The following is a 23,773-nucleotide window of genomic DNA, read 5'->3' as shown; positions in this document are numbered from 1 at the left end:
GGATAATAATAATTGAACTTGGATGGATTCGAGTAGTTAAGAATAAATTTTAATCGAGTTTGGGACGGATTCAAATTTTGATAATGTTAATCAGGTTCGGGTTAGGGTAGGGTGATTTTCGCGGGTAACCTACCCATTGCCATCCCTAATTTTCTCAATAGTATCTTTTAATAGGCCATCTATAAACTCCAGTAAATTATCATTTATATAAAAAAATATAATTAATAATATATAAAAATGAGTATTATTTACACGCGAATATGTATATCTAATTAATCTGCATATATCATATTATATAAAATTATAATTATTTTATAAAAAATATAGTAAATTCTACTTAAATATGCTAATTTATTAACTTTTTATCAATTGTACAACCGGTGCATATAAGAATTTTGCTGATACATAGCATGCAAAATATGCTAATTAGGGTGCAATATCATTAATTTGATTTAATTTTTCAAGTCTAGCGCAAAGCGGGAAAAACAAAAGCTTTTTTGCGCCAAAATGAAATCTCACTTCCCATTCAAAGCTACCCACGTCACAGAATCTTCCAGAAAGCCCAAAAAATTAATATCATTTAGTATTTTTTAATATATATTATAATTTTTGTAAAGAAAAAATTTAATATATTTTTAAAATTTTAATTTTGTTATATATTTTTATTTTTTTAATTAATTTAATTACTAATTAGGAGATTAAAATATAAAATTTTAAATATCATAATAAATAAATAACAAAAATTTTCCTCACTCTATCTCCAGCTCTCCCTTATAATTTCTTCAAAGCTTGCTCTTGGATTCTGGTAAGTTTCTCTCTTCTATTGGATCTTGAGTTCTTTGTTTTTTTTTTTTTCCTTTTTTTTTTTCCTTTTAATTTTTGTGTTTTAGATTCGTTTTCTGTATTTTCTTCCTAGTGTCAATTGTGTTTTCGGTTGTTCCAAAACCCTAACTCTCGTTCTTCTCTTCTTTGTACTGATTATGATGTGCCGCTGCCAGAAGGAGGTGTTTTAAACCCTAATTGCTGGTGATTTTTTTTTTTTACTTATTATTATTATTATTATTATTTTTTTTTTTTCTGATTGAAGATTGGCTCTTGAAGGCTGAGGAACCTAAATGGCTGACCAGCGGAACCCTAGCGGGGGCCAAAATGCTTATTCTATTAACACCGATAAGTTCAAAGTGCGGCTTAAGACACTGTACTCGCATTGGAATGAACATAAGAATGAAATGTGGGGGTCTGCTGATGCGATAACAATAGCTACGCCGCCACCTTCGGATGATTTGCGGTACCTGAAATCGTCCGCCATGAATGTTTGGTTGCTGGGTTATGAGTTCCCTGAGACTATAATGGTATTTATGAAGAAGCAGATTCATTTTTTGTGTAGCCAAAAGAAGGCTTCTTTGCTTGAAGTTGTGAGAACCCCTGCTCATGATGTTGCTGGGGGTATAGACGTTGCTATTCATGTCAAGGCAAAGGGTGATGATGGGACTTCGATAATGGAAGCTATATTTCGAGCTATTCGTGTTCAGCCGAATGCTACTGTTATTGGATACATTGCCAAGGAGGCCCCTGAAGGTACTCTTTTGGAGACTTGGGCTCAGAAACTGAAGACTGCAGGTTTCCAGCAGATTGCAGATGTAACCAATGGGTTTTCTGACCTCCTTGCTTTGAAGGATGCTGAAGAGATCTTGAATGTGAAGAAAGCTGCATATTTGAGTGTTAGTGTGATGAGCAATGTTGTCATCCCCACTCTTGAGAATGCTATTGATGAGGAGAAGAAAGTCACCCATTCTTCTTTGATGGATGAGGCAGAGAAGGCCATAATGGATCCTGCCAAAGCTAAGGCAAAGTTAAAAGCAGAGAATTGTGATATATGTTACCCTCCAATATTTCAGAGTGGTGGGGAATTTGATCTGAGACCCAGTGCTGCCAGCAATGAAGAGTACCTCTATTATGATCCTGCCAGTGTCATCATAGTTGCTATTGGAGCTCGATATAACAATTACTGCTCAAATCTTGCCAGGACGTTCTTGATTGATGCCAATACAACTCAGAGTAAGGCTTATGAGGTGCTGCTCAAAGCCCATGAAGCAGCAATTGGTGCATTAAAGCCTGGGAATAAGATCAGTGTGGTGTATCAAGCAGCCATTTCAGTGGTTGAGAAAGAGGCTCCTGAGTTAGTTCCAAATCTGACAAAATCTGCAGGGACAGGCATTGGGCTTGAGTTCCGTGAGTCTGGCCTGAATCTTAATGCCAAGAATGATAGACTCTTGAAGCCAAATATGGTTTTTAATGTGTCACTTGGTTTTCAGAACTTACAAAACCAAACAAATAACCCAAAGATCCGGAATTTTTCTTTATTAGTTGCTGATACTGTTATTGTAGGTCAAACAAATCCTGAAGTGGGAACTTGTAAGAGCTCAAAAGCTGTTAAGGATGTGGCTTACTCTTTCAGTGAAGAGGATGATGAAGTAAAACCAGAACCTAAACCTGGGGTTAATGGCACAAAGGCCTTCATGTCCAAGACAACACTAAGATCTGATACAGGGGAGATCTCAAAAGAGGAGATTCGCAGGCAGCACCAGGCGGAACTTGCCCGTCAAAAAAATGAAGAAACTGCAAGGCGACTTGCTGGTGGAGGAAGTGCAACAGGAGACAATCTTGGAGCTGCAAAGACCTCAACTGATTTGATAGCATACAAGAATGTCAATGATATTCCTCCTGCAAGAGATCTAATGATTCAGATAGACCAGAAGAATGAGGCTGTACTTCTGCCTATTTATGGGAGTATGGTACCTTTCCATGTTGCTACAATTAGGACAGTTTCCAGCCAGCAAGACACCAACAGAAATTGCTATATTCGCATTATATTTAACGTGCCAGGAACTCCTTTTAATCCACATGATGCGAATTCACTGAAGTACTCGGGGGCTATTTACCTGAAGGAGGTTTCATTTCGGTCCAAGGACCCTAGGCACATCAGTGAAGTGGTACAGCAGATTAAGACACTTAGACGGCATGTTGTGGCTAGGGAGTCTGAGAGGGCTGAGAGGGCAACCTTGGTTACTCAGGAGAAACTTCAGCTTGCTGGGAATAGATTCAAGCCAATAAGATTGGCGGACCTTTGGATCCGTCCGGCATTTGGTGGCCGTGGTAGAAAACTCCCTGGTTCTCTGGAAGCTCATGTAAATGGCTTTAGATTTTCAACTAGTAGAAATGATGAGCGTGTGGATGTTATGTTTGTAAACATTAAACATGCATTTTTCCAGCCTGCAGAGAGGGAGATGATCACTCTTCTCCACTTCCACCTTCACAATCATATCATGGTGGGGAACAAGAAGACCAAAGATGTGCAGTTCTATGTGGAAGTGATGGAATCAGTCCAGACTTTGGGTGGTGGAAAGAGGTCTGCGTATGACCCTGATGAAATTGAAGAAGAGCAAAGGGAAAGGGACAGGAAGAATAAGATCAGCATGGATTTTCAGAGCTTTGTAAATCGGGTGAATGATCTTTGGAGCCAACCCCAGTTTAGTGGACTCGACCTTGAGTTTGATCAGCCTTTGAGAGAGCTTGGCTTCCATGGGGTGCCCTACAAAACCTCATCTTTCATCATCCCAACTTCAAGCTGCTTGGTTGAGCTAATTGAGACTCCCTTCCTTGTTGTCACCCTGAGTGAGATTGAGATTGTGAACTTGGAGAGAGTTGGTCTTGGACAGAAAAATTTTGATATGACCATTGTGTTTAAGGATTTCAAGCGCGATGTCCTTAGGATTGATTCTATTCCATCAACATCACTGGATGGCATAAAGGAATGGCTCGACACAACAGACATCAAGTATTATGAGAGCAAGTTGAATCTGAACTGGCGGCAGATACTGAAGACAATAACTGATGACCCTCAGAGTTTCATAGATGATGGGGGCTGGGAATTTTTGAATTTGGAAGCTAGTGATTCAGATTCTGAGAACTCAGTGGATTCAGACCAGGGTTATGAGCCATCAGAAGCAGAACCCGACTCTGACTCAGAAGAAGATGACTCTGACAGTGAGTCACTGGTGGAATCCGAGGAGGAGGAGGGGGAGGAGGAGGAGGAGGAGGAAGACTCTGAGGAAGAAAAGGGCAAGACATGGGAAGAGTTAGAGAGGGAAGCAAGCAATGCAGACAGGGAGAAAGGGGATGAGTCAGATAGTGAGGTGGAGAGGAATAGAAGGAAAATAAAGGCTCTTGGGAAGTCTCGAGCCCCTCCTAGGAGCAGCATGGCCAAGCGTTCCAGGTTCAGATAGATGCCATAGGAATTTTTTTCTATTCTTTGTATTGTGTAGCAGCCGCAAGCAGCTGCTTTAGAATGCAGTTTCCTGACCTGGCATTGAAGCCATTAGCTAGTGGTAGTTTTTAAAGGTTCTTATTTAATCGATTGCATCTTTTGAACATCAAAGTATGAGTCTTGGAAGATAGATTTGTGGTTGTAAGTTGGTGATATTAGTTTTAGTGGAATTAAGGTTCTACTACTGTTCACAGAAATTCTGGAAAGAAAAGAAAATTCACTAATCATCTGTGTACTCTTCTTTATGCTTTAAGATTAAATAATTGTATTGGGGTTAAGGAAGTCTCCTTGGTTCAAACAAGCTGATTGCCACCAGTAAATTTGAACTGCTTAAAGGAAAGGTTCTTCTGTAAAGGGACTATTATTGTACCATCTTCACTCTGCTCTCTTCATCAGAAAATATTAACAATAAATGAAACTAAAAAAGTTTAATAATTGTTTCTGAGCACCGTTTCGGAAATGTTACAATAAATTTATCAGTTATCATGCAGGTGTAAGAATATCACTCTTTTCTAAATTTATCATTCTTGAATTGTCATTTGTCATATTGTGCGCAAGACTGAGATTTCTCATACTATTTCGTGGATATTCACATGCTGAATTGAGAAATGGATTGGTTTATTCATGGAAATGGGATTTCTGGCTTTGTATCTGCAGATGTTTTAGATTCTGTTGTTTCAACTCAAGTTCGTTTAAATCCTGGCATTTGCTTGCTTGGTACAGTGTAGTGGACCTCATATAATTTTCCACAAGTCTGCATATAATTTGATTGCTGAACTTGGACTGTCTTCTTGAAACCTTGACTAATTTCTAATGATAGTTTAATAAAGTTGAATACGATTGTGTGAGACATTAGATATCTGGTCAAGAAAGGGAGATGATTACGCCAACCCCTTTTTCCTCAAAGCGGCACCATTTTGTTGGTGAGTGCAGTTGAATTTGAATGTGCAATACTACTTTTAGGCTTAAATTTGCCTCTAGTCTTGCTAACCCTAATTTTATTTGGGATTGCTACTGTAAATCAACAGTAGCTCTTATTTATATTCAATAAGTTTAAATTTGTTCTTTCAATGACATATCTGCTTTCTCTTTCTTTTTTTCTTTCTTTTTTTTTTTTCTCCCTTTAGCTTAAGTTATTTTGCTTTTCTAATCTTTGTGTGGGGTTTATTTTCTTTTGTAGTTGTCTTCTCATCTGTGTGATTACTGCTTTTATATTTACTAAGAAAAGTGTGAATTGTGATTGAGAATGAGACATTAAAACAATTCTAAATAGTGCAAAAGAGCTCCTAATTTTAAAATAGTATAAAAAATCTTAAATAGTGTTTTAAGATATTTATATCATAATCTTTTACTATCAATATTATTAATTATAAATATTATATACTATTTTATTAATTGAATTACGATTTCACTATCCAAATTTTGCTACCAATACTGATTTTATGAAAAGAAAGTTAAAATTTAGTAATTTTAAACTTAAAATTTAATAATCATGCTATGATTGAAAATAAGTAAAATAATTTTATTAATAATAATATTTTATTTAATTAAAAAATAATTTTAAAATAAATAGATAAGTTATAAATAAAAAATTCTGATTAATTTTAAGTAATTTTTTATTTATAAACCAAATTAAATATTAATTTACTATCCCTATAAGCATTCTTGTATCAATTAGCAAAATTACAGTGCAATTTGAAGATTTTCCTTCAGAGATGGTGAAAGTAGAGGACAGAGAGTAGCAGTCTGCTACTATGGCTTCTTTGCAACAATAAATCCCCAAAGACAAATGGTTAGTGTACATGCCAGTCCACAAATTATTTTTCCCGATTTAGCTTTCATGGTTTTTAATATAAACAATGATTAGAAGTCATCAGTTGCAACAGAGGGAGAACAATTTCTTCAGCTGATGTATTTTAAACGCGTCTTGCAAAAATCAACACAAACTTATGTGCAAAATAGAAATGCTACAATTATACACTAACATATACAAAGGCAATAGATTCAGCTTCATTAGCTGTAAAAGGCATCAACCCAGGAAGAATAAATTGCGTTCTTGCAGGTAATTCATGGTAAAGCATCTTCACAGGGAATGACATTGTATAGCAGAAAATAATAGGACAATTTCCTTCATCTTCATTCATCTTCTGCTATGTAGTTCGGCGATTCACCCTGGCATAGGTACTCATCACATAAAGAAGCTGATTCCCAATCCTTACGCAGCCGCAAAATATCCTCAGTGAAAGTGGAACCTGAGGCTCCTATGAAAACACTAGACATAGCACAGATTGTCTTATCAAGCATAGCTTCTACCTGCAAGATCAAGAGTCACTAAATGTAAATGCATGCAAGTGCAAGAACTGTCTAATGAGAAGATGGCATGTCTGCTAAAAGGATTTCTCATGGAATTAGCATGCGTAAGGCTCATGCAGAAAATACTTTTGTGCCATTATATTCAAAACTGATATAAAACTTCTCACATCCAAGTATCTAACACAGGCTTGAGCTATGTGAGAAGCACTTTCTCAGTTTCTCTGAAGAATTACAATTGGAAAATTTTACAAAGATAAAAAGGAGTACCCAATCACATCAAACTGCAGGACCATGTCCAACCACACTATCCAGTTGAATCTAAAAATCTAGATTAGACATGAAACATAAAAATTGCATGCATTCAATCCTTCACCAATAGTTGAATGCCCATTCACATTAGCATAATAGTAAACTTAGCTCAACACATGCAGCTAAGGTTTCTTAATTAATTTTCCGATTTGAGCGGTCAGTAAACTTCCTGTATGTATTAGGGTAAGTCTTTAAAGAAATAATAGAACGTTGTGCAATTGAGAAGTTCTTGTTTGTTACCAATTTCAACAATTCAGGAACAACAGACCTCAAATTGAATTAAACCATAATAGACCAATTATACAAGCTACACTGCTTGTAAAATTCTTCAGCCAGATTGAACCAGAAGCCAAACAATCAAGCCTGCCCTTAACACGTTTGGGAAAGACAAATACTTGATGCATTTTCAATTGTTTGATATACTGGCCAAACGCCTGGGAACTATCAGTGAAGTGAAAGGAAAGGTATGATAAACTCAGCCAAATAAAAGATTATGAAAAAGAAAGTAAGAGAAACACAATCTTACCTGAGAATCGCCCTCAATGCCATGTCTTGACAACAAAGCATCCCACTTCTCAACTGAAGTGTGAGATGGACGTCTGACAAGCGGTACAATTTTCCCATTCAGTACAATTAGTGACTGCAACAAATCAGTTTCACTTTCTGCTGCATCAGTGGAAAGGTAGATGACTGGTGCATTGGCCATTTCAACCACCCGCACAATGCAATCTGCAGCTTGCGGAATGGGGTAAAAGCAACTTTGCTTTTTCACGTTGCTGGAAAAACATCAAAAAAGTGTTAGTCACCATAATGTCCAAGTATTCTCAGTACTCTACATAAACATACACAAGCAGAAAATGCGCTACAAAGGAGCCATCACTCCTACAAGGCAAAAGTCCACCAGGCTTAGAACCCAGTAAGCTTTAAGCAAACAGAGCAATAAACATTTTAAAGACAAAAAGCTACAGAAGCAAAGGAAAAGAACAGGATACCAGAACTTCAAAAAGCCATGCCGTCGAAAATGGAGAGCGATGAAGTCCTTCCCCAAGAAAGTTTGAATAAATCGCTGGGCAGTAAGTATTATACGCCTACTTGGCTCTATCAATGTCTTGCATTTGTGAGCAAGAGGTCCACCAGGCTGCAACACCCGCTCCTTCTCTAGATCAGCAAAAAACACATCTCCAATTGCAATAACATCATCATTGGAAGTAAACTTGGTCTGCACATCTTCAACTGTCTTCTTATTTGGTTTCTTAACATCTTCCTTCCAAGGCGACTCAAGCTTCCCCATTGAAATCCCCAACACTTTCAACTTCTTAATATGTTCTTCATCCACGTAACAATGAGTAGGTGAAGAGAAGTAACATATAAACCGATCAATATGGATATGATTCTTCCTCATTTGTGCAAACTCTTCAAATGTGACAACCACCTTTCTTCCCAAACATTGATTTATATGGTCAATATCTAGCACCCTACTATACTGGTAATCGAATTTAGAGCTTGGCATAACCAGAACCCTATTCAACAAAGCCGCGAAAAACATATGCTTCTCCAAGCAAATCAAATGGTTACTCATCTGCCCAGATAAGCATATGGCAAACAAGAACTTGTCTGATCTGGGTTTCCACTCTATGGTCTTCCTTTCCAAGAATCTCGACTGCACCTTCCTACACCTATCGTAACCAAACCCAGAACCCACAAATGGCCCAGCAGCGTTATCGAAATCTGAAGAAGATACATTCGCACTCCCGGACTTGTGAGGGGATAATAGAACCTGTTGAATTTGTTTATTCAGCGAAATCTGATTGAGAAGGGCAGATCTCAAATCCTCAATCTTGAATTTCAAACTTTCTCCCTCAAAGTTATTGAACACAAAAGTGGAATTGTAATTAACACTAGAATTGGAATTAGAATTCGAAATCGTACTATTGTAGTTATTACTGTGAAAGGGAAATGACTGGTTCAAGAGAGAAAAGAGAGAAACTTGCTGCTGACCCAGCAAGTAAAGCGCTTGCAACTCAGCCTCTCTCATGCGGTCAGTAACAGAATCAAGCCTGAGAGCAGAAATATTGGCGGAGAAGAGATTCCTTACATCGGCCGAGAAAACAACGACGACGATTAAGAGAGGGAGAAAAATGACCAACAAGAAGTAATAATACCTCTTATTGAAGTCACGGAAGAAACGACGACGTATTGAACCTCCAAGAGACTCAATGTCTAAGGTGGTGGAGGAGGATCGGCGCTGGGGAGAGGAAGTAGGGAGTGGTTGGGATTTCCTGTCGTTTTGCTCAATTAGCGTCTGGCTATCTTCTTCGTCGTCCGATGAGTCTCTATCCATTTTAGGGAAAAGGGTATTTGATTAAGAAATGTAAATGGGTGTATGAATCTGAGTGTGAAGTGAGAAAAAGATTTCAGAACGTAGGAGAAGATGAGAGAAGTCTATGGTTGGAGAATGAATATCGTCGAACAGTCGTTGGATGCAAGAAAACGACCTCGTACCCGCCTCATGTTTCTCGGGCTGAGCCTTCGTGTCTTTCAAGTTTCGGGCCTTTTTTATTGAATCAAAAGTCTAATGGGCATATCCAATAATTTAAAATTTTAATTAAATAATTATTTTTTAATATAATTAATTTCAATTATATTCAAACTAAATCATTAGTAATCAAATAGTTATTTTTAGCTTTCACTTATTTAAATTTATTCAAAAATTATTATTTTTTAATTGAAAAAAAAAATTAATAGGAAATTGGCTAAAGCAAACAGCCGAAGTTGCTTCATTTTCATTTGAAGCAATTAAGATTTAACGTTCTGAAACTCTTTTCGAACCAAAATTGGCACTTGCAATAAGAGATTTCTTTCCCACTCACTCTGCGTCTATCTAAATCAAATGGCATCTATCCCCTTCACGGACTATTCCTCCTCCACGGCTACTCGGCTTCTTCCCTTTAGCCGCACCACTTTCCGCCGTAACAGCGCCCTCTTTCTCAGCCGGTTGGTGGGTCCTCTCTCCATGCGCTCTAGCTCTTTCAGAACCCTCACGGTTGGCTCTTCTTCAGTTTCTTCACTGCCACTCATAAATGGTATATGCAGAGTTGTAGGCACACTTTCCCTCTGAATGCTTTCCCAGAAAAAAAAAAAAGTCTCTTTCTTTGTTAGCATCCAAGCGTGAATTTTTCTGTCTTTTTTAGCGTTTCTCAACTCTTGGTGGTTTATTTGGTGCTTCGCTTCTCTAAAGCATTTTATCAAACAGGTGTGGGTTATTTAACTTGTTACTTTTACAGCTGCAATCGGTTGCGAGTCGGGTGCTAAGGTGATTGATGGAAAGCTGGTGGCCAAGAAAATAAGGGAGGAGATAGCTGCTGAAGTATCGAGGATGAAGGATGAAATTGGTATTGTTCCTGGGTTGGCTGTTATTCTTGTTGGGGACAGAAAGGATTCTGCTACTTATGTACGAAACAAGAAAAAAGCTTGTGAATCTGTTGGGATTAATTCATTTGAAGTCCACCTACCTGAAAATTCCGCAGAACAAGAAGTGCTCAAGTTTATTTCAGGTTTTAATGATGATCCTTCAGTTCATGGTATCCTTGTGCAGTTGCCATTACCATCTGTATGCTTCTAAATTTTATCACTTCTTTTTTCTTCTTATTATTATTTTTTGATGCTACATCAACATAAATGATAATTAATTCGCCCAAACGTTAAATAAAATTTTACAAGGTCCAGTATTTTATTTCTGGAGCTTGATATTATTGTGTTCAATCTGTTTGTAACAGCATATGAATGAGCAGAACATCTTGAACGCTGTTAGCATTGAGAAGGATGTGGATGGCTTCCACCCACTGAACATCGGCCGTCTTGCCATGCGAGGAAGGGAACCTTTGTTTGTTCCATGTACTCCTAAAGGGTGCATTGAATTGTTGCATAGATATGGTGTTCAAATCAAAGGGAAGAGGGCAGTTGTGATTGGTCGCAGCAATATTGTTGGAATGCCAGCTGCTTTGTTGCTTCAAGTAATTCTTTTCCTCCAAAAAACCTAAGCCATTTTTCCCCTGTTATTTCTACCGTCAGTGGGGCCACATATGTCTCTACCTCTTTCTAAACTCTTTATTTTTTTTTTTATTGGTAGAGGGAAGATGCAACTATAAGTATCGTCCATACTAGAACCAAGAACCCTGAGGAGATCACCAAACAAGCAGATATCATAATATCTGCTGTAGGACAACCAAACATGGTGAGGGGGGATTGGATAAAGCCCGGTGCTGTTGTAATTGATGTTGGAATCAATCCAGTTGAGGTGACCAACTGACCATACTTATCTTGCTGTCTGGTGTTGTAACTATGTTATTTACCCTTTTTATGTTCTCTATCATTTTGGGTTTGTTTTTCTTCAACTTGAAAATATCAAGTTATTCATGGGATAGATGTTTGATGTAGTGGTGTGTTGTTTTTGAAGTAGCTAGGGATGCAATTGATTTTGCAGAGTTGTTACCTGTTTTCTGCTAATATTTTTCAGGTTACTGACTGCTTTTTTGTGTCCATGCATGTACTAAAGGATGCAAAAAGTCCTCGAGGTTACAAGTTGGTTGGTGATGTTTGCTATGAAGAGGCCTGCAAGGTTGCTTCAGCTGTCACTCCAGTTCCTGGGGGAGTTGGTCCAATGACCATAGCAATGCTTCTCTCCAATACGCTTAGTTCGGCAAAGAGGGCACACAATTTTCAGTGACTTGAATCAGAATTTTAAAGTTACTCTTACCGTTTGGGAAATATGACCTCGTAGGACTGACCTTTACCGTGTTTTGCTTGAGTTTCCGTTCTTTTCTCAGGAAAGTATGTCTGTCCATGTGCTGTCCCTTTACCTTGTTGGTTTAAATTTAGATAATGGTTTAGGAACCAGTTTTGAGGCATACTGGATTGTCTTGTTACTGCTAAATGTATGTTGGAGCTTTTGGGTTCAAGTACTGTTACTTGGTTATATTATATTATATTATATTACAAATTTTATATCAAACCAAAATCTTGAGTAAATTTGGCGTTTTATTTTTCTCAAAACAGGATTTTTTGAGTTCTTTCTTATTTCTTCACAAGACTAATGCATTGACCTTTTGGGGAAAAAATTAGGTGGAGAGTTGCAAAGATTCATTAGGACCTACTTTAAGGCCACTGGCTACTGGGTTAACAGCTGTTCCTTTGCTGCGGAGTTATCTTGCCTGATCAATACACATGAGGATGAGGAAGAACTTTACATGCAAAATTGGCAGTTCTTACATGATATATATCTCTTTTATACATCATTTGGCTTATGAAAACCGAGTCTAAATAAAAATTTTCCTCAGTCGCTTTTCTGCCATTCTAGAATTTGATTCTTTCAATCGGTAAACATTACCTTTATGTTGGAGATCTGATTCTTTTAAACAGACAAAGCAATTGTGAATTTATGAAAGTGAATACAAGCCAAAAGAAACTGGAAAATACTCGAGATTAGTACCATAAATTTGGGCATGCAAGCAAATAGACTTTGGCCAGTCTCTAAATATTGAACAATATCACAGCGAAAGAACCAATGCTTATAATTAAATCTGATGATTAATCTCATACAGAACAATAAAAGTATTGCTGATACCAATGTTTCTTCAACTATTCAGTATTAACAAAAATTCTTTTAATCAACTATGTATTACAGAACCAAATATTATAAGATATAGTGACAAGCTGAAATAGCAACTTTGTGTTAGCAGGATTCCTGGGTTCTTGGATCAGAAAGAACCACGATGAGGAATCACACTGCTCATGTCATCCCCAAGCTAAGATAAAATTTGGATAATGTGATCAACTTTGAAATTTTCTATGAGTCGAATCTAATCACCCTCTTTCACTTCAATAAGTCTTCCGCGAACCCATTTCTTAGTGCTAGAGATTGGTTTAGAAGGTGACTCCTCTTTCACTTGCTGAACATGGGATCCATTCAGTAAACGATTCTTTTGAGGTTTAATAATCCCATGTGGTTCCAATCGGCCAAATTGATTTGGCAAACCCAGCTGCTCTACGAGACTCTCCAATCTAATTGAAGGCAAACTATACCCACTGGAGTTTGTAGAGAGAAGTTCATTCTCACCATTCAGAATATCATGTAAGGATAAGTTGGAGAAATTGAGGTCCTCATATTTACTTGATGCAAGGATTTTGGTCCCATTTACTTCTTTTGACTCTGCTTGATTAGAGCTTCCATTTCCCATGTCCGTTCCCATCTCAACCTGGCTAACCCGTTCAGTTGGGCCAAGAGAAGGGTCCAAGTCATTCTTACTAGATGTGATATGCACAGTTTCTATGGATTCAAGTGACTGAATTGCTTCAGTTATAAGCTTTCTAGATTCCAGGAGGGAGGCTTGAGCAACAGGGCTCTTTGTTGCAGCAACCTCAAGGGCCTTAGCAGCCTTCTCAGCTTCAGCTATTAACAACCTGCAGCATATCAGAAAACATAAGCATATTTTCTCTCTGATTGAGCAGCATAATACAAGGGCAGAAAATCTAGATTACGGTAAAAAAGTGTGATTATCATGAAACTGAGAAAATGCAGATGGTTCTTCTGGCATGCACCATCTACAACTTTCTTTTCCAACAGTAATTGGAAGGATTTAAAAGTTAAATCTTATTTAACTTTTGCATCAGCTACAAGTGCAAAAAATGGTGACTGGATAAGCCATGAGTTCTCAATAACTTCATCGTGCATGCCAGTGAACTCACTTTTATTTGTGTTCATATTATAAGTCATTTCTTCTTCTCTAGCATACTAACCTTGCTCGTTCAATGGCTTCAGTTTTCTTGGTTTCTGTGGCAGCTCTTTGTGCTCTGATGTTCTTTATCATCTCCAACTTTGAACCTGCCAAAGGATCGTTGTACAATGGTGTCTTACTTCTCTGCGACCTTAGTTGCTGAATTGGGCTTGTAGTGTCACTTCCAGACAAGTTGTTGGTATCCCTAGTTTTTTTCTTTGTTGGGTCCTGTTTCTTGGATTGTGTACTTGGCCTTCGCCTTGGCTTCCTTTCAGCTCCAGCTGGTATGCCATGATATTTAGCAATTGCAGAGCAAACTCGTTCTCGGTATGCCTAGTGTGACCATAAAAATAAATTAAAGTGAAGAATAAACACGCACAAGTTTCCAGCTGCAGAGCTGAATCATTTATAACTTTGTACTACCATGAGACACAACAAATGAACTCAGCTAACAAGGGATCAGTTGATTGTAGACTGTTAACAAGGAAACATGCAGATGGTGATTAGTGAGGTCCATGACAGGTTCAGGCAAGTGCAAAAGGATAATCTCAGAGCCAAATTGAATTCAGTAGGTATATCATGTCCAAACCCACATCTTTTCCCACTGATTATGTAGAGCTACATATATAAAATTAGGTATTGTGCCATCTTTTCTTGGCCAGGGAACATCCCTTTTTCCTTTTTCATATCCCAAATTGAATTTTTCATCCTCTATTTTTCTTTCACCCTTGAATTCAATAGATTGGGCTTGTACTCCAATTTCATAAGTTATGCTCAATGCAGAAAACATGAAGTATGACAATCTTCAATGTGAACTCACAGGATCAGCCCATTTGGCAGCAATGGATTCAGCAATTTTTCTTCTTTGTTCAGGGGACTTTGGTGCTCTCTTGCTACCCTTTGGCCTATGCACTGCTTTTCTTTGTTCGACACTCTCTACCCATTCAACTTCAAGCTTTTCTCTTAAGATCTTGTAGGAATCCCACTGCAGCTCTTCCTCACCAAGATATCCTCTTCTTGAAGCTTCTGCAATCAAATTTTGCCACTCAAAGACACAAGTTTCCTGCACAGTCATCTTCTCGCGGTGCTTTTGCCACCTCATTCGCACTCCAGCTCCAATTTTCATTCTTGTCTCTTCACTACAAGATAATTATGAATATTGCAATCTTTTGTTATTTAGCCTAATCAAAAATTAAAAGTTTTTAAAAACTTCAATAAGAATCATTAACCATCCAAATAAACAACAACATAGCAGAGCTTATCAAACATCAAGTTTTACTCAACAAGCAAGACTGCTCTGCTAGTATTGGTAGATAAAGATGGCAATTCAAAACCGAATCCTAACAATGTGGTAATCCAATTAGTTTGAGACTAAAAAACTTAGTTAAGTAGAGTTGAAATGAAATAATGCAGCCCCCACCTCTGAGCATGTCCAAGTTTGGCCAACTTCATCTTGATCTGCATAGCCAAATTTTGCAATGAATAACTTCACTTTTGAACTTTTGAAGTAATCATAAATGTGAGAAATGAAATCAAGGAATTTGTTGATCTTTCTTTCATTTCATCATATGCATAATCTTTTACCTGAATAATGCATGGATCCTTTGTTTTTGCTTAATAAAAGTGTGTATACTGTATAGTGGTACATTAAGGCAAAGGAGCTAAGAATTTCATTGAGACTATAGTGAACAACAAAAGGAAAAGTCATCCTAATGCAGTTTAGGAAGATGAAGATCCAAATACAATTTAGGAATTATTTTCAATGTAAAATTAGGAAATTTAAGAGTCTTATTATTTAGGAAATTATTTTTAATATTTAGGAAGTTTATTATTGTTAGGTGTATTATTTCCTAGTTTATCTTATATTCTTAATCCTAAATTGATTAGGGTTGTAAGCTCGATAAATAGGGCTAAATCTTGCATTATTATTAGCTTTGGACTATGATTATTAATTGAAAATAATACAATTGAGAATTAGTTCCCTTTCTCCTAAGGATTTGTTCCTTGTTCCTCTTTGTCATACATCATATCCTAGATGATCAAGTAAACTTGTTGAGACCAAGTATCAACTCAAAAGAGGAGGCAACATGAATAAATTTCTCTAAACTGCCAGTTTATTGATTATGGTCCACAGATGTTGGGTACCACGCCCAAAATGTCAACCATGATCAACACAACAATTCCTTCAGGTGATTCAATTAGTTTAATTTATGAGCATAGACCACTTACACTGACCAATTTACATCAATGGTCTTTTGGAGCTGAGAGAGCTTTGATCATGATATTGAAGAAATACTTTGACACCACTTTTAAGATGTTAACCAACATATACAAATTAAGTAAACATGAGTTACCATGGAAAGAGTTTCTGCAGGTTGAAAAGTACAACAGTATTAAAGCAACTAGAGACAGAGATGAAGTGGGGTGCTTTTCTTTACCATTGACTGAATATCACAGAAACTTCATGGTTACTTGTTTATTTAAGCTTATATAAATTTTGTAATTGAAAACTTCACTCCAAATGTAGAGCATATTTTATTCAGGATGTGTAAAATCTTGCCAAAGGATTATGTAAAATTATTCTTACATGACATCACCTTAGGATTCTGCATTGCAAGCTTTGTTCTTTCTCTAATCCGTTGAAGGGTTTCTGCACATGGATCAACGGTTTGTAGTTACATTACCACACAACAATAATGAAAACAAACAGATACATGCAACCATTTAGCCAACACTGACCAGCACTGTGCTTCCTCCCTTTGTTCCATGGTGTATTTCCTCTATTTGCTTTAGAAATCCTAATCCGCCTCAACCTTTCTCTCTCATCCAATTCCGTTGAGTCTGCACTTGAGAACTCAGCCTGAACCTTTGAGGAATCTGAATCGACATCAAGCTGTGCATTTTCACTGGTCCTGTGTCCATCCTCCTTGTGAACTACACACTTGAGTTCAAGGGTAGCAACTGCCTTGATCTGAAGTTTACTCCTCTCATAAGCATTTAACTTTGTAGGGAAGTGGAATGATTTCCACACAGATAATGGTCTCTTCTCATCCCCAAATGTAAATGGACTTGATAAAACCTTAGAGTGAACGAGGGATTTAACCCCTAATGGACTAAGATGATTTTGCAAGGACGCCTGAGCAGTAGCAATATCTACAATTATATCAAGCACACCCATGAGATTCCTATCAATATATCACCAATAGCCAATGCAGAAATACAAATCCAAGAAAAGACCTAAGCACTTCATTCAAGGAGCAGAAAATTTTATGGAATCATACTAAATTCAAGCATAAAAGAAGAAAAAAAAATTTCCATACGAATTCTTTTATTTACAAATTGCATAACAATGAAATTAGTCAACTCCTTGCTTGCAAGAGCTACAAGCTTTCTTTCAGGGATGCAATAGAGCGAAAAAAAAAAAAAATTAGAACTCGTTATATTCCTAAACAAAAAGTACACAGATTCATCTAAAATTCGATAAGAACTAAAAAGCACACAAAAAAATACAGAAAGTAGAGGAAGGGAAGAGAGAACCTAATAAAGGCATTGATGAGAGTTCATTCAGCCAAATCCACAAAAGAAATCTCAAATAGACAATCAGCTAGAAGTTCCAATTTCTGGCACTGTTCTTTCACTTGTTATGAATGCTTTATTTCTAAGAAGAGAAAGAAAAGATACTGGGTTTGACTTGCAAATGGAGAAGAGAAGCTAAGATGCAGAATCTTGAAAGAGAAAGAAAGAAACAACGAGAGAACCACACACACAGAGAATCTCTTAGTTGCAGAAAGTTAAGATAACGAATTGACAAATAACGTTCGATATTAATCTTGTGGCCCATCAGCCTTATTTTCATTTTAACATTTCAGATATTTTAGCTTAATGGGCCTGTGAAGCCCAAAAACCCAACACCATTTTAGATTTCAATATTTTTTTAGCCTGATTGGCACTGAGCTTATGTTATTTTAAATACTATTAAAAACAAATTTTTTAAAAATTATTATTTTAGAAATATTAAAATATATTAAATTTAATTTTATATTAATTTTTAATACTCTTTAATTAATATATTTACAAAAAATATTTTTTTCGACAACATCTTCAATAGCAATACTGAATAGACCCTCTTAAAGAGGTAAAATTGTAAAAGAGAATAAAAAGAAAAAATATTAGATTTGACATATTAAGTAGTAATTCCTGAGCTATATAATAAAAATTAAATTTTTAAAATTATTTTAATTAATGAGTTTTAATTTATTAATGTTGGAGTCATTTCTATGATTATGACACCTTGAATTTGAATATAATAAGATTAATTATATATATATATATATATATATATATATATATATATATATATATATATATATATATTAATTTCTACATTTTAAAGGTGGAAAAATACTTAATAACCTACTCTAATCTATGAGAAAGGTGGGATTTGATGGAAGAGAGAAGGGTGGCAATGGTGATGAGAAAGTGGGAGGTAGGATTAGTTTTTTTAAAGTAAATTTTATTAGAAAAATTATTACAAATGAAAATTAATAAATGTTAAAAATAAATATTCTCAATTTAGTGATTTGATGGTTAATGGATAAATTTTTGTACCATTTTAATAATAGGAGAATTTTTCTTTTTAATTTTTATTGTAACATCATCAGTAAACCTTTTTTTTTTATGTTGAAATAGTACCCATGATTGTAAATTAACACATTTGATGACATTACCAATTATTTTTAGTTGAGAGAGTATACAATGGGTAGAATAGCATCTAATTGTCACTTTATCATTACTTTATATTATTGAGTGTATATTTTACAATATAATATAATAAATTTGATAATTAATTAATGAATTATAATTTAATAATATTAAAATTATTTTAAATTTAAATCTTAATTAAAATGAAAATAAATTAAAAGATTAATAATTAATTACGATAGTTCATTAAAAAAATCTTTAAATTTATGATTAAAAAAGAAAAAATTAACTTAGATCTAATCAATCGTAAATTTAATAAATAAATATAAAAATCTTAACGGTTTAATACGTAGATTCTTTTGTATATAATAAATTAAATTTAGATAATAATTTCTCTTATAAAAGTATGTTTGATATTATTATTGAAATTAATATTAAAAAAATATTTTTGTAAAAATATTAATTAAAGAGTATTAAACATTAATTTAAAATTAAATATAAATTTTAATATTATTATTATTATTATTATTATGAAGTTTCCTAAAAGGAAAAGGAGGTGGCCTTCAGCCACTTTTTGTACCTGTGCTTTTACCCTCTATAATTATCATCTATGAGTGGCTATAGATTGAGAGGGAATATTATTCCAAATTCATCATTTTGTCTCAGCATAATTTCCTTTTTCTTTTTCTTCTTTTAATTTTAGATTTCATTAAAGCCAAAAATTTTGGCAAATGAAGAGAATGATGGTCACTTTTCTTTCTTTTTATCTTATTATTAAATTAAATAATAAATTATTATTTAATTCATATACTTTTAAATTAAATTAGTTAGTTTTAGTAATTAAGTCATGATATTCAAAATTTTGAAATATTAGGAAATTTCATAAATAATTTTTGTTTGAAGAAAACAATTTTCCTATAAATAAAATTTCAAAAATATTTTACAAAGAAATAATTTTTCCAAAGAAAAGAAATCGAATTAAATTTTTTTCAAGAATAGTTTTCCCATTAAAATTTAAAGAAAATTTTATTTATTTAAAAAATTAATAATAAAAAATTTAAATATTTTTAAATATGCATGCTCAATTTTTATTTAAATACTAAAAATCTTTCATTTGAAACATTTCATTCTTCAAAATAATTTTTTTATAACATTTTTGTTTTTAAAATTTATTGAATGAATTTTTTGAAAAATTAATTTTCAAAAAATTATTGAAAAATATGTCTTATTTATTAATTTTGTCAAATTTTAAGGATTATATAGTAATTTACATAAAAATAATAATATTTTTTCCTGTATATTAAAAAAAATGTATCTTTTTAAATAATTAATTAATTCTTTAACAGATTTAGAATATATAGGTTAACTCAATCTAATTTAAAAAAAAAAATCCTATCGTATAAACTATTCATTATTATTTGATTTATTAAATAATAAATATTTAGTTTTAAAAAATAATTAAAATTAAAATTGAATATAAAAATAAATTTATAATAACTGCATAAAAAAGGGAAATGAAAGTAGAAAATTGAAGACAGATATCTAGGGTGAGCATTCGGTTCAAATCGAATCGAATCGAACCGAATCGAATTGAATTAAATTATAAAAATTGAATCGTAAATTTTAGAAATTGAATCGAATCGAAATGGGAGAAAAATCAAATCAAACCGAATCGCTCTATTTCGATTCGGTTCGATTTAAACCGATCGGTTTGATTTTTTATTAATTTTTTAATTTAGACTTGATTTTCAAGTTATTTGATCTAATTTTAACTTTGGTTTGAACTTAATAACTATTAATCAATGAAATTAAACAATTAATATATATAAAATTAAATATAATTCATAAATTTTTCATAAAAATAAATTAATTCAAAAATCGATTCGATTCGATTTAGTTTGATTTGACTATATAAATCACTATTCAATTCAAAAATTAATCGATTTTTTCTCTTTAAAATCGAATCGAACCGAAATAATTGAAATTTTTATAATTTAAAACTGAACTAAACCGATTAAATTTTAAAACCTAATCGATTGAACTGAATTAACATTTAATTTTTCTATTTGAACCGAATTCTGCCTAGCCCTGCAGATATCGGTGGTTATCAGCGACTTTTCCGGATGAATAATCGGGGATTGGGTTTCTGATTTTCTCGAGATTTGTTGTTTAAAAAGAGAGCTCGGGGTAGGAGTGGGATTAAAAATTTATACTTGGACGTAAAAAATAGATATTAGAAAGAAATTAAATAAAATTTTGATAAAATATAGTAACTAAAATTAAAATATTAAAATATTAAAATTAAATAATATAAAAAATGTAAATAAATTTTACATAAACTTGCTAGTAAAATTAATGAATTGATTTCAATTATATTTTTGTGATTAGAGAAAATATTGTTTTAAAAAAATATTTTCACATTTTTAATATCTAATGCTTAAAAAAATATTAATAAAAAATAAAATTATTTTTTTAAAAAAATAATTCTTCTTTTTTAAAAGAAATTATATTTTAAAAGAAATTATATTTTAAAAGTGAGTGTATCTTCACTTCATGAAAGAAAAGTAATTGGATGGAGATTTTTTTTTTATAAGCTTCATAAATGCAATGCTCATATCCTCAATTCCTAGACCCAGTATGCACTGGAAGACTTTTAGACGGCTGCTGGCTTGACATCGGCAGGTCACCTGCAAACATCAATGTTGGTTGGTAGAGTTTGTACACACAATTTAATTATCTTAAGTTGAATTAAAAATCAAACTCAATAGAAATTAAATCATACGAAATTGAAGTACAATTTCTATTCTTTTTCTATTTTCAATTAGGGAGATTGGATTCAAACTAAAAAGTTTTCTAGGTTTAGTTTAATTTAATTTAATTTTGATTTCAACCAAACTGCAGTCACTTGTAGATGTGAATGATGATGGGGTGGGAGACCTGAGATGCCACCATCGTTTTTTCGCAGCATGACATTAATTTTACAATCTATATTAATAAATATGGACAAATAATCCAAATTTAGCCAAAAAAAAAATAAACTATGAAAATTGAAAAATCCAATTCAACTTTCAAAATGCTTAAACGCCACCGGAAAAGTCAAATCAAGCAAGGAATCCAAACCCACAAATGGAACGGAACGGAACTGAACGGAGAATAACTATTTGTCTTTTTGGCAAAAGATGAAAATATTTAAATTTTTATAATTTTATTTTTTTTATCTTTATTTATAATTAAATATTTTTTTTAATTTTTAAATAATTTTAAATTATTAAATTTATTTAAAAGAAAGGTTATTAGATCCATCCATCAGAAAAATAAATTTCTAATTAATATAAAGTTGATCAAAGGAGAAGCCTTTCATTCGCTTGTTTTAGACCCCAAACCAGTCTGGTTCTTTCGTTTCTTCTTCGTCCGTCTCCTCTCGCTAGGTCCAAGTCTTTAGTCCTCAATTTGATTTCATCATTCTTAGACTCCAATCCTATCCCATTCTTACGATTTCTCAACTTAAATAACGAGTTCGCTGCTTCTTTCTCTTTCTTATATTGTATTTATACCTCATTCTTGAATCTTTATTAATTCATATCATAATTTTATTTTTTTTCGTCTGTGATTCTTTGAAATCACTGCAAAACGAAGAGACCCATTTGGGTTCTGCTGCATTTTTCACAATCTTTCGTAATTCTTATCTGGGTTTTGCTCACTTGCTTTTTGGTAACAAGTACATTTCAAGAAGATACGTCTTTTTTTTTTTGAGAATTAGCTATGGGGGATTTGGACAATTCAGCAACAGTACAAATAACAGGAAAGATCATGGTGTTGGCCATAATAATTCTATTTATGGTGGTGGTTTTTGTTCTCTTTCTTCATCTTTATGCAAAATGGTTTTGGTGGCGCATTGAAGAGCCTACTCCTTCACCACCCTCTCGCCGGAACCGCCGCCGTTTCGTTTTTACCCCTGGTCAGGACCCAGTGCGGAGAGGGCTAGAGCTCTCCGTCCTTAGATCCCTACCAGTGGTAATTTTCCAATCTAAAAACTTCACAGACGGGTTAGAATGTGCAGTTTGCTTATCTGAAGTTGCAGAAGGAGAAAAAACGAGGTTGCTACCTAAATGCAACCATGGATTCCATGTCGATTGTATAGATATGTGGTTTCAGTCCCACTCCACTTGCCCACTCTGTAGAAACTCTGTAGCGCCATTGCCTGAATGCTCCAGCTTCGACAGTGATGATTTGCAAGAGAATATTCAGTCTCCAGAGGAAATTTTGGCTTCTGGGTATTCCACAGATTCTCCAAATTTTCCCACAAATGTGTTGTTTTGGGGGGACCAGACTCAAGTAAGCACTGGCGGCGGTGGTGGAGGCGGTGGCTTGGAAGAAGGAACTTCCTCTCAAGAACCTTCTTCTTCTTATTCTTCTTCTTCTGCTAGGCAAGATGAGATGATGGTTATCGATATACCTGTGCAAATGAGTGACAATTTTCCTGACGAAGAATCGAAGTCGCCAATGCCTACACAACGGTTAAGATCATTGAAGAGGCTTTTGAGCAGGGAAAAAAGGGTGGCTCCCAGTAGTTCTAGTGGTTCTGTTGATGTCTAACCAGTGAGGAGAAGAAATGTATTTTATATATAGTTCTTGAAAGAAAGAAGTGCTTGTGAATGACTCAAGATATTGCATTATCTTTATCTCGTCAACATTGGCTTGGTTTGGTTGGAGTTGCTGAAATTGGACTCTTTTCAACATCGTCCTTCAGATTTGGTGCTTCTTTTGGGGGTAAAGATAACCTCTCTGCTAGATTTGCTCAGTGTTTTCTGCTTTTTGATACTGAGAATTCTGAGATGATGAAGTCAGATGTTGCTGGTAAACTATGGTTTGGAAGCAGAGGTTTAGGAACAACTGTTTGAAATGAAAGTATTGCGTGAGAACAGACAAGAGAGTAGGGTACCAGGCTAGGCACGCTTCTCTGTTTAAAGAAGGTGGAGCAATCCATCTTCTACTGCAGAAGATGTATTTCCATTACATTCTTGTTTCAAATATTGATTCATCTGTTGTAGAGCTGTTAATCCATTTAAAATCCATGGATTGAATTTGTTTTATTTGTTGAAGTACAGCAAGTAGTTTAAACAAGTTTTAGATTTCATCATCATCTATTGGTTCATTTGAAAACTTGGGCAAGTCTTGTGTTGATGATCCTTCTTTAATCTGTGATTATCATTCTATAGGCTTTAATTAGGTTTGTTTTTGGCAAGATCCTCTCCAAAATAATCAATTCATCCACTGTACTATTTCCTATGACCATAAGGAGAAGATGTGAAAATGAAAAAAAAAAAAAAGAGGTATCTTTTTCCATAAT

General features: G+C 34.4%; 5 protein-coding genes across 8 annotated transcripts; 3 read left to right on the top strand and 2 right to left on the bottom strand.

Annotated features, from left to right (window-relative positions):
- Positions 1–705: 705 nt before the first annotated feature.
- LOC110645396 (FACT complex subunit SPT16) lies at positions 706–4,551 on the top strand. Of its 3 annotated transcripts, XM_058151598.1 has the most exons (3): positions 738–805; positions 999–1,026; positions 1,102–4,551. In XM_058151598.1, exon 3 carries the CDS (start codon positions 1,116–1,118, stop codon positions 4,284–4,286), a length of 3,171 nt encoding a protein of 1,056 aa, XP_058007581.1. In that variant the 5' UTR covers positions 738–805; positions 999–1,026; positions 1,102–1,115; the 3' UTR covers positions 4,287–4,551. The 3 variants fall into 3 exon arrangements, with proteins under 3 accessions (XP_058007587.1, XP_058007585.1, XP_058007581.1); XM_058151604.1 differs by lacking the exon at positions 999–1,026 and having other exon boundaries at positions 706–805; positions 1,088–4,551; XM_058151602.1 differs by lacking the exon at positions 999–1,026 and having other exon boundaries at positions 713–805.
- A 1,665-nt stretch (positions 4,552–6,216) lies between these two features.
- On the bottom strand, positions 6,217–9,487 carry LOC110645401 (O-fucosyltransferase 36). Of its 2 annotated transcripts, XM_021798552.2 has the most exons (4): positions 7,942–9,487; positions 7,476–7,725; positions 7,345–7,390; positions 6,217–6,640 (listed from the first exon to the last, which is right to left on the bottom strand). In XM_021798552.2, exons 1-4 carry the CDS (start codon positions 9,288–9,290, stop codon positions 6,624–6,626), a joined length of 1,662 nt encoding a protein of 553 aa, XP_021654244.2. In that variant the 5' UTR covers positions 9,291–9,487; the 3' UTR covers positions 6,217–6,623. The 2 variants fall into 2 exon arrangements, with proteins under 2 accessions (XP_021654244.2, XP_021654243.2); XM_021798551.2 differs by lacking the exon at positions 7,345–7,390 and having other exon boundaries at positions 7,942–9,486.
- A 190-nt stretch (positions 9,488–9,677) lies between these two features.
- LOC110645410 (bifunctional protein FolD 4, chloroplastic) lies at positions 9,678–11,907 on the top strand. Its single transcript, XM_021798567.2, has 5 exons — positions 9,678–10,032; positions 10,234–10,559; positions 10,726–10,962; positions 11,079–11,246; positions 11,505–11,907. The coding sequence occupies exons 1-5, from the start codon at positions 9,840–9,842 to the stop codon at positions 11,673–11,675; spliced, it is 1,095 nt and encodes a 364-aa protein (XP_021654259.1). The 5' UTR covers positions 9,678–9,839; the 3' UTR covers positions 11,676–11,907.
- A 588-nt stretch (positions 11,908–12,495) lies between these two features.
- On the bottom strand, positions 12,496–17,542 carry LOC110645397 (uncharacterized). The gene is made up of 7 exons (XM_021798546.2): positions 17,260–17,542; positions 16,462–16,875; positions 16,320–16,372; positions 15,143–15,180; positions 14,543–14,861; positions 13,745–14,055; positions 12,496–13,408 (listed from the first exon to the last, which is right to left on the bottom strand). Exons 1-7 carry the CDS (start codon positions 17,270–17,272, stop codon positions 12,808–12,810), a joined length of 1,749 nt encoding a protein of 582 aa, XP_021654238.1. The 5' UTR covers positions 17,273–17,542; the 3' UTR covers positions 12,496–12,807.
- Positions 17,543–21,785: 4,243 nt separating this feature from the next.
- Positions 21,786–23,547, top strand: LOC110645387 (RING-H2 finger protein ATL3-like). Its single transcript, XM_021798533.2, has one exon. It carries the CDS (start codon positions 22,186–22,188, stop codon positions 23,017–23,019), a length of 834 nt encoding a protein of 277 aa, XP_021654225.1. The 5' UTR covers positions 21,786–22,185; the 3' UTR covers positions 23,020–23,547.
- Positions 23,548–23,773: the final 226 nt, after the last annotated feature.

Source organism: Hevea brasiliensis, chromosome 1, assembly GCF_030052815.1.
Source record: "Hevea brasiliensis isolate MT/VB/25A 57/8 chromosome 1, ASM3005281v1, whole genome shotgun sequence".
NCBI classification, from domain to species: Eukaryota; Viridiplantae; Streptophyta; class Magnoliopsida; order Malpighiales; family Euphorbiaceae; genus Hevea; species Hevea brasiliensis.
Note: the sequence above shows the minus strand (reverse complement) of the source record. Positions and strands in the feature narration are given on the sequence as shown.

What these genes read in the sequence shown, in the direction of transcription:
- LOC110645387 (XM_021798533.2), top strand. Translation starts at nt 22,186, where the DNA reads ATGGGGGATTTGGACAATTCAGCAACAGTACAAATAACAGGAAAGATC.
- LOC110645396 (XM_058151604.1), top strand. Translation starts at nt 1,116, where the DNA reads ATGGCTGACCAGCGGAACCCTAGCGGGGGCCAAAATGCTTATTCTATT.
- LOC110645401 (XM_021798551.2), bottom strand. Translation starts at nt 9,290, where the DNA reads ATGGATAGAGACTCATCGGACGACGAAGAAGATAGCCAGACGCTAATT. An exon ending in CATGGCTTTTTGAAGTTCTG is followed by an intron (nt 7,726 to 7,941) that starts GTATCCTGTTCT and finishes ATGTTTTTCCAG; the next exon opens with CAACGTGAAAAAGCAAAGTT. An exon ending in GCATTGAGGGCGATTCTCAG is followed by an intron (nt 6,641 to 7,475) that starts GTAAGATTGTGT and finishes TTGATCTTGCAG; the next exon opens with GTAGAAGCTATGCTTGATAA.
- LOC110645397 (XM_021798546.2), bottom strand. An exon ending in AGGGAGGAAGCACAGTGCTG is followed by an intron (nt 16,373 to 16,461) that starts GTCAGTGTTGGC and finishes ATCCATGTGCAG; the next exon opens with AAACCCTTCAACGGATTAGA. An exon ending in CTGCCAAATGGGCTGATCCT is followed by an intron (nt 14,056 to 14,542) that starts GTGAGTTCACAT and finishes TGGTCACACTAG; the next exon opens with GCATACCGAGAACGAGTTTG.
- LOC110645410 (XM_021798567.2), top strand. Translation starts at nt 9,840, where the DNA reads ATGGCATCTATCCCCTTCACGGACTATTCCTCCTCCACGGCTACTCGG. An exon ending in CAGCTGCTTTGTTGCTTCAA is followed by an intron (nt 10,963 to 11,078) that starts GTAATTCTTTTC and finishes TTTTATTGGTAG; the next exon opens with AGGGAAGATGCAACTATAAG. An exon ending in TTGGAATCAATCCAGTTGAG is followed by an intron (nt 11,247 to 11,504) that starts GTGACCAACTGA and finishes CATGTACTAAAG; the next exon opens with GATGCAAAAAGTCCTCGAGG.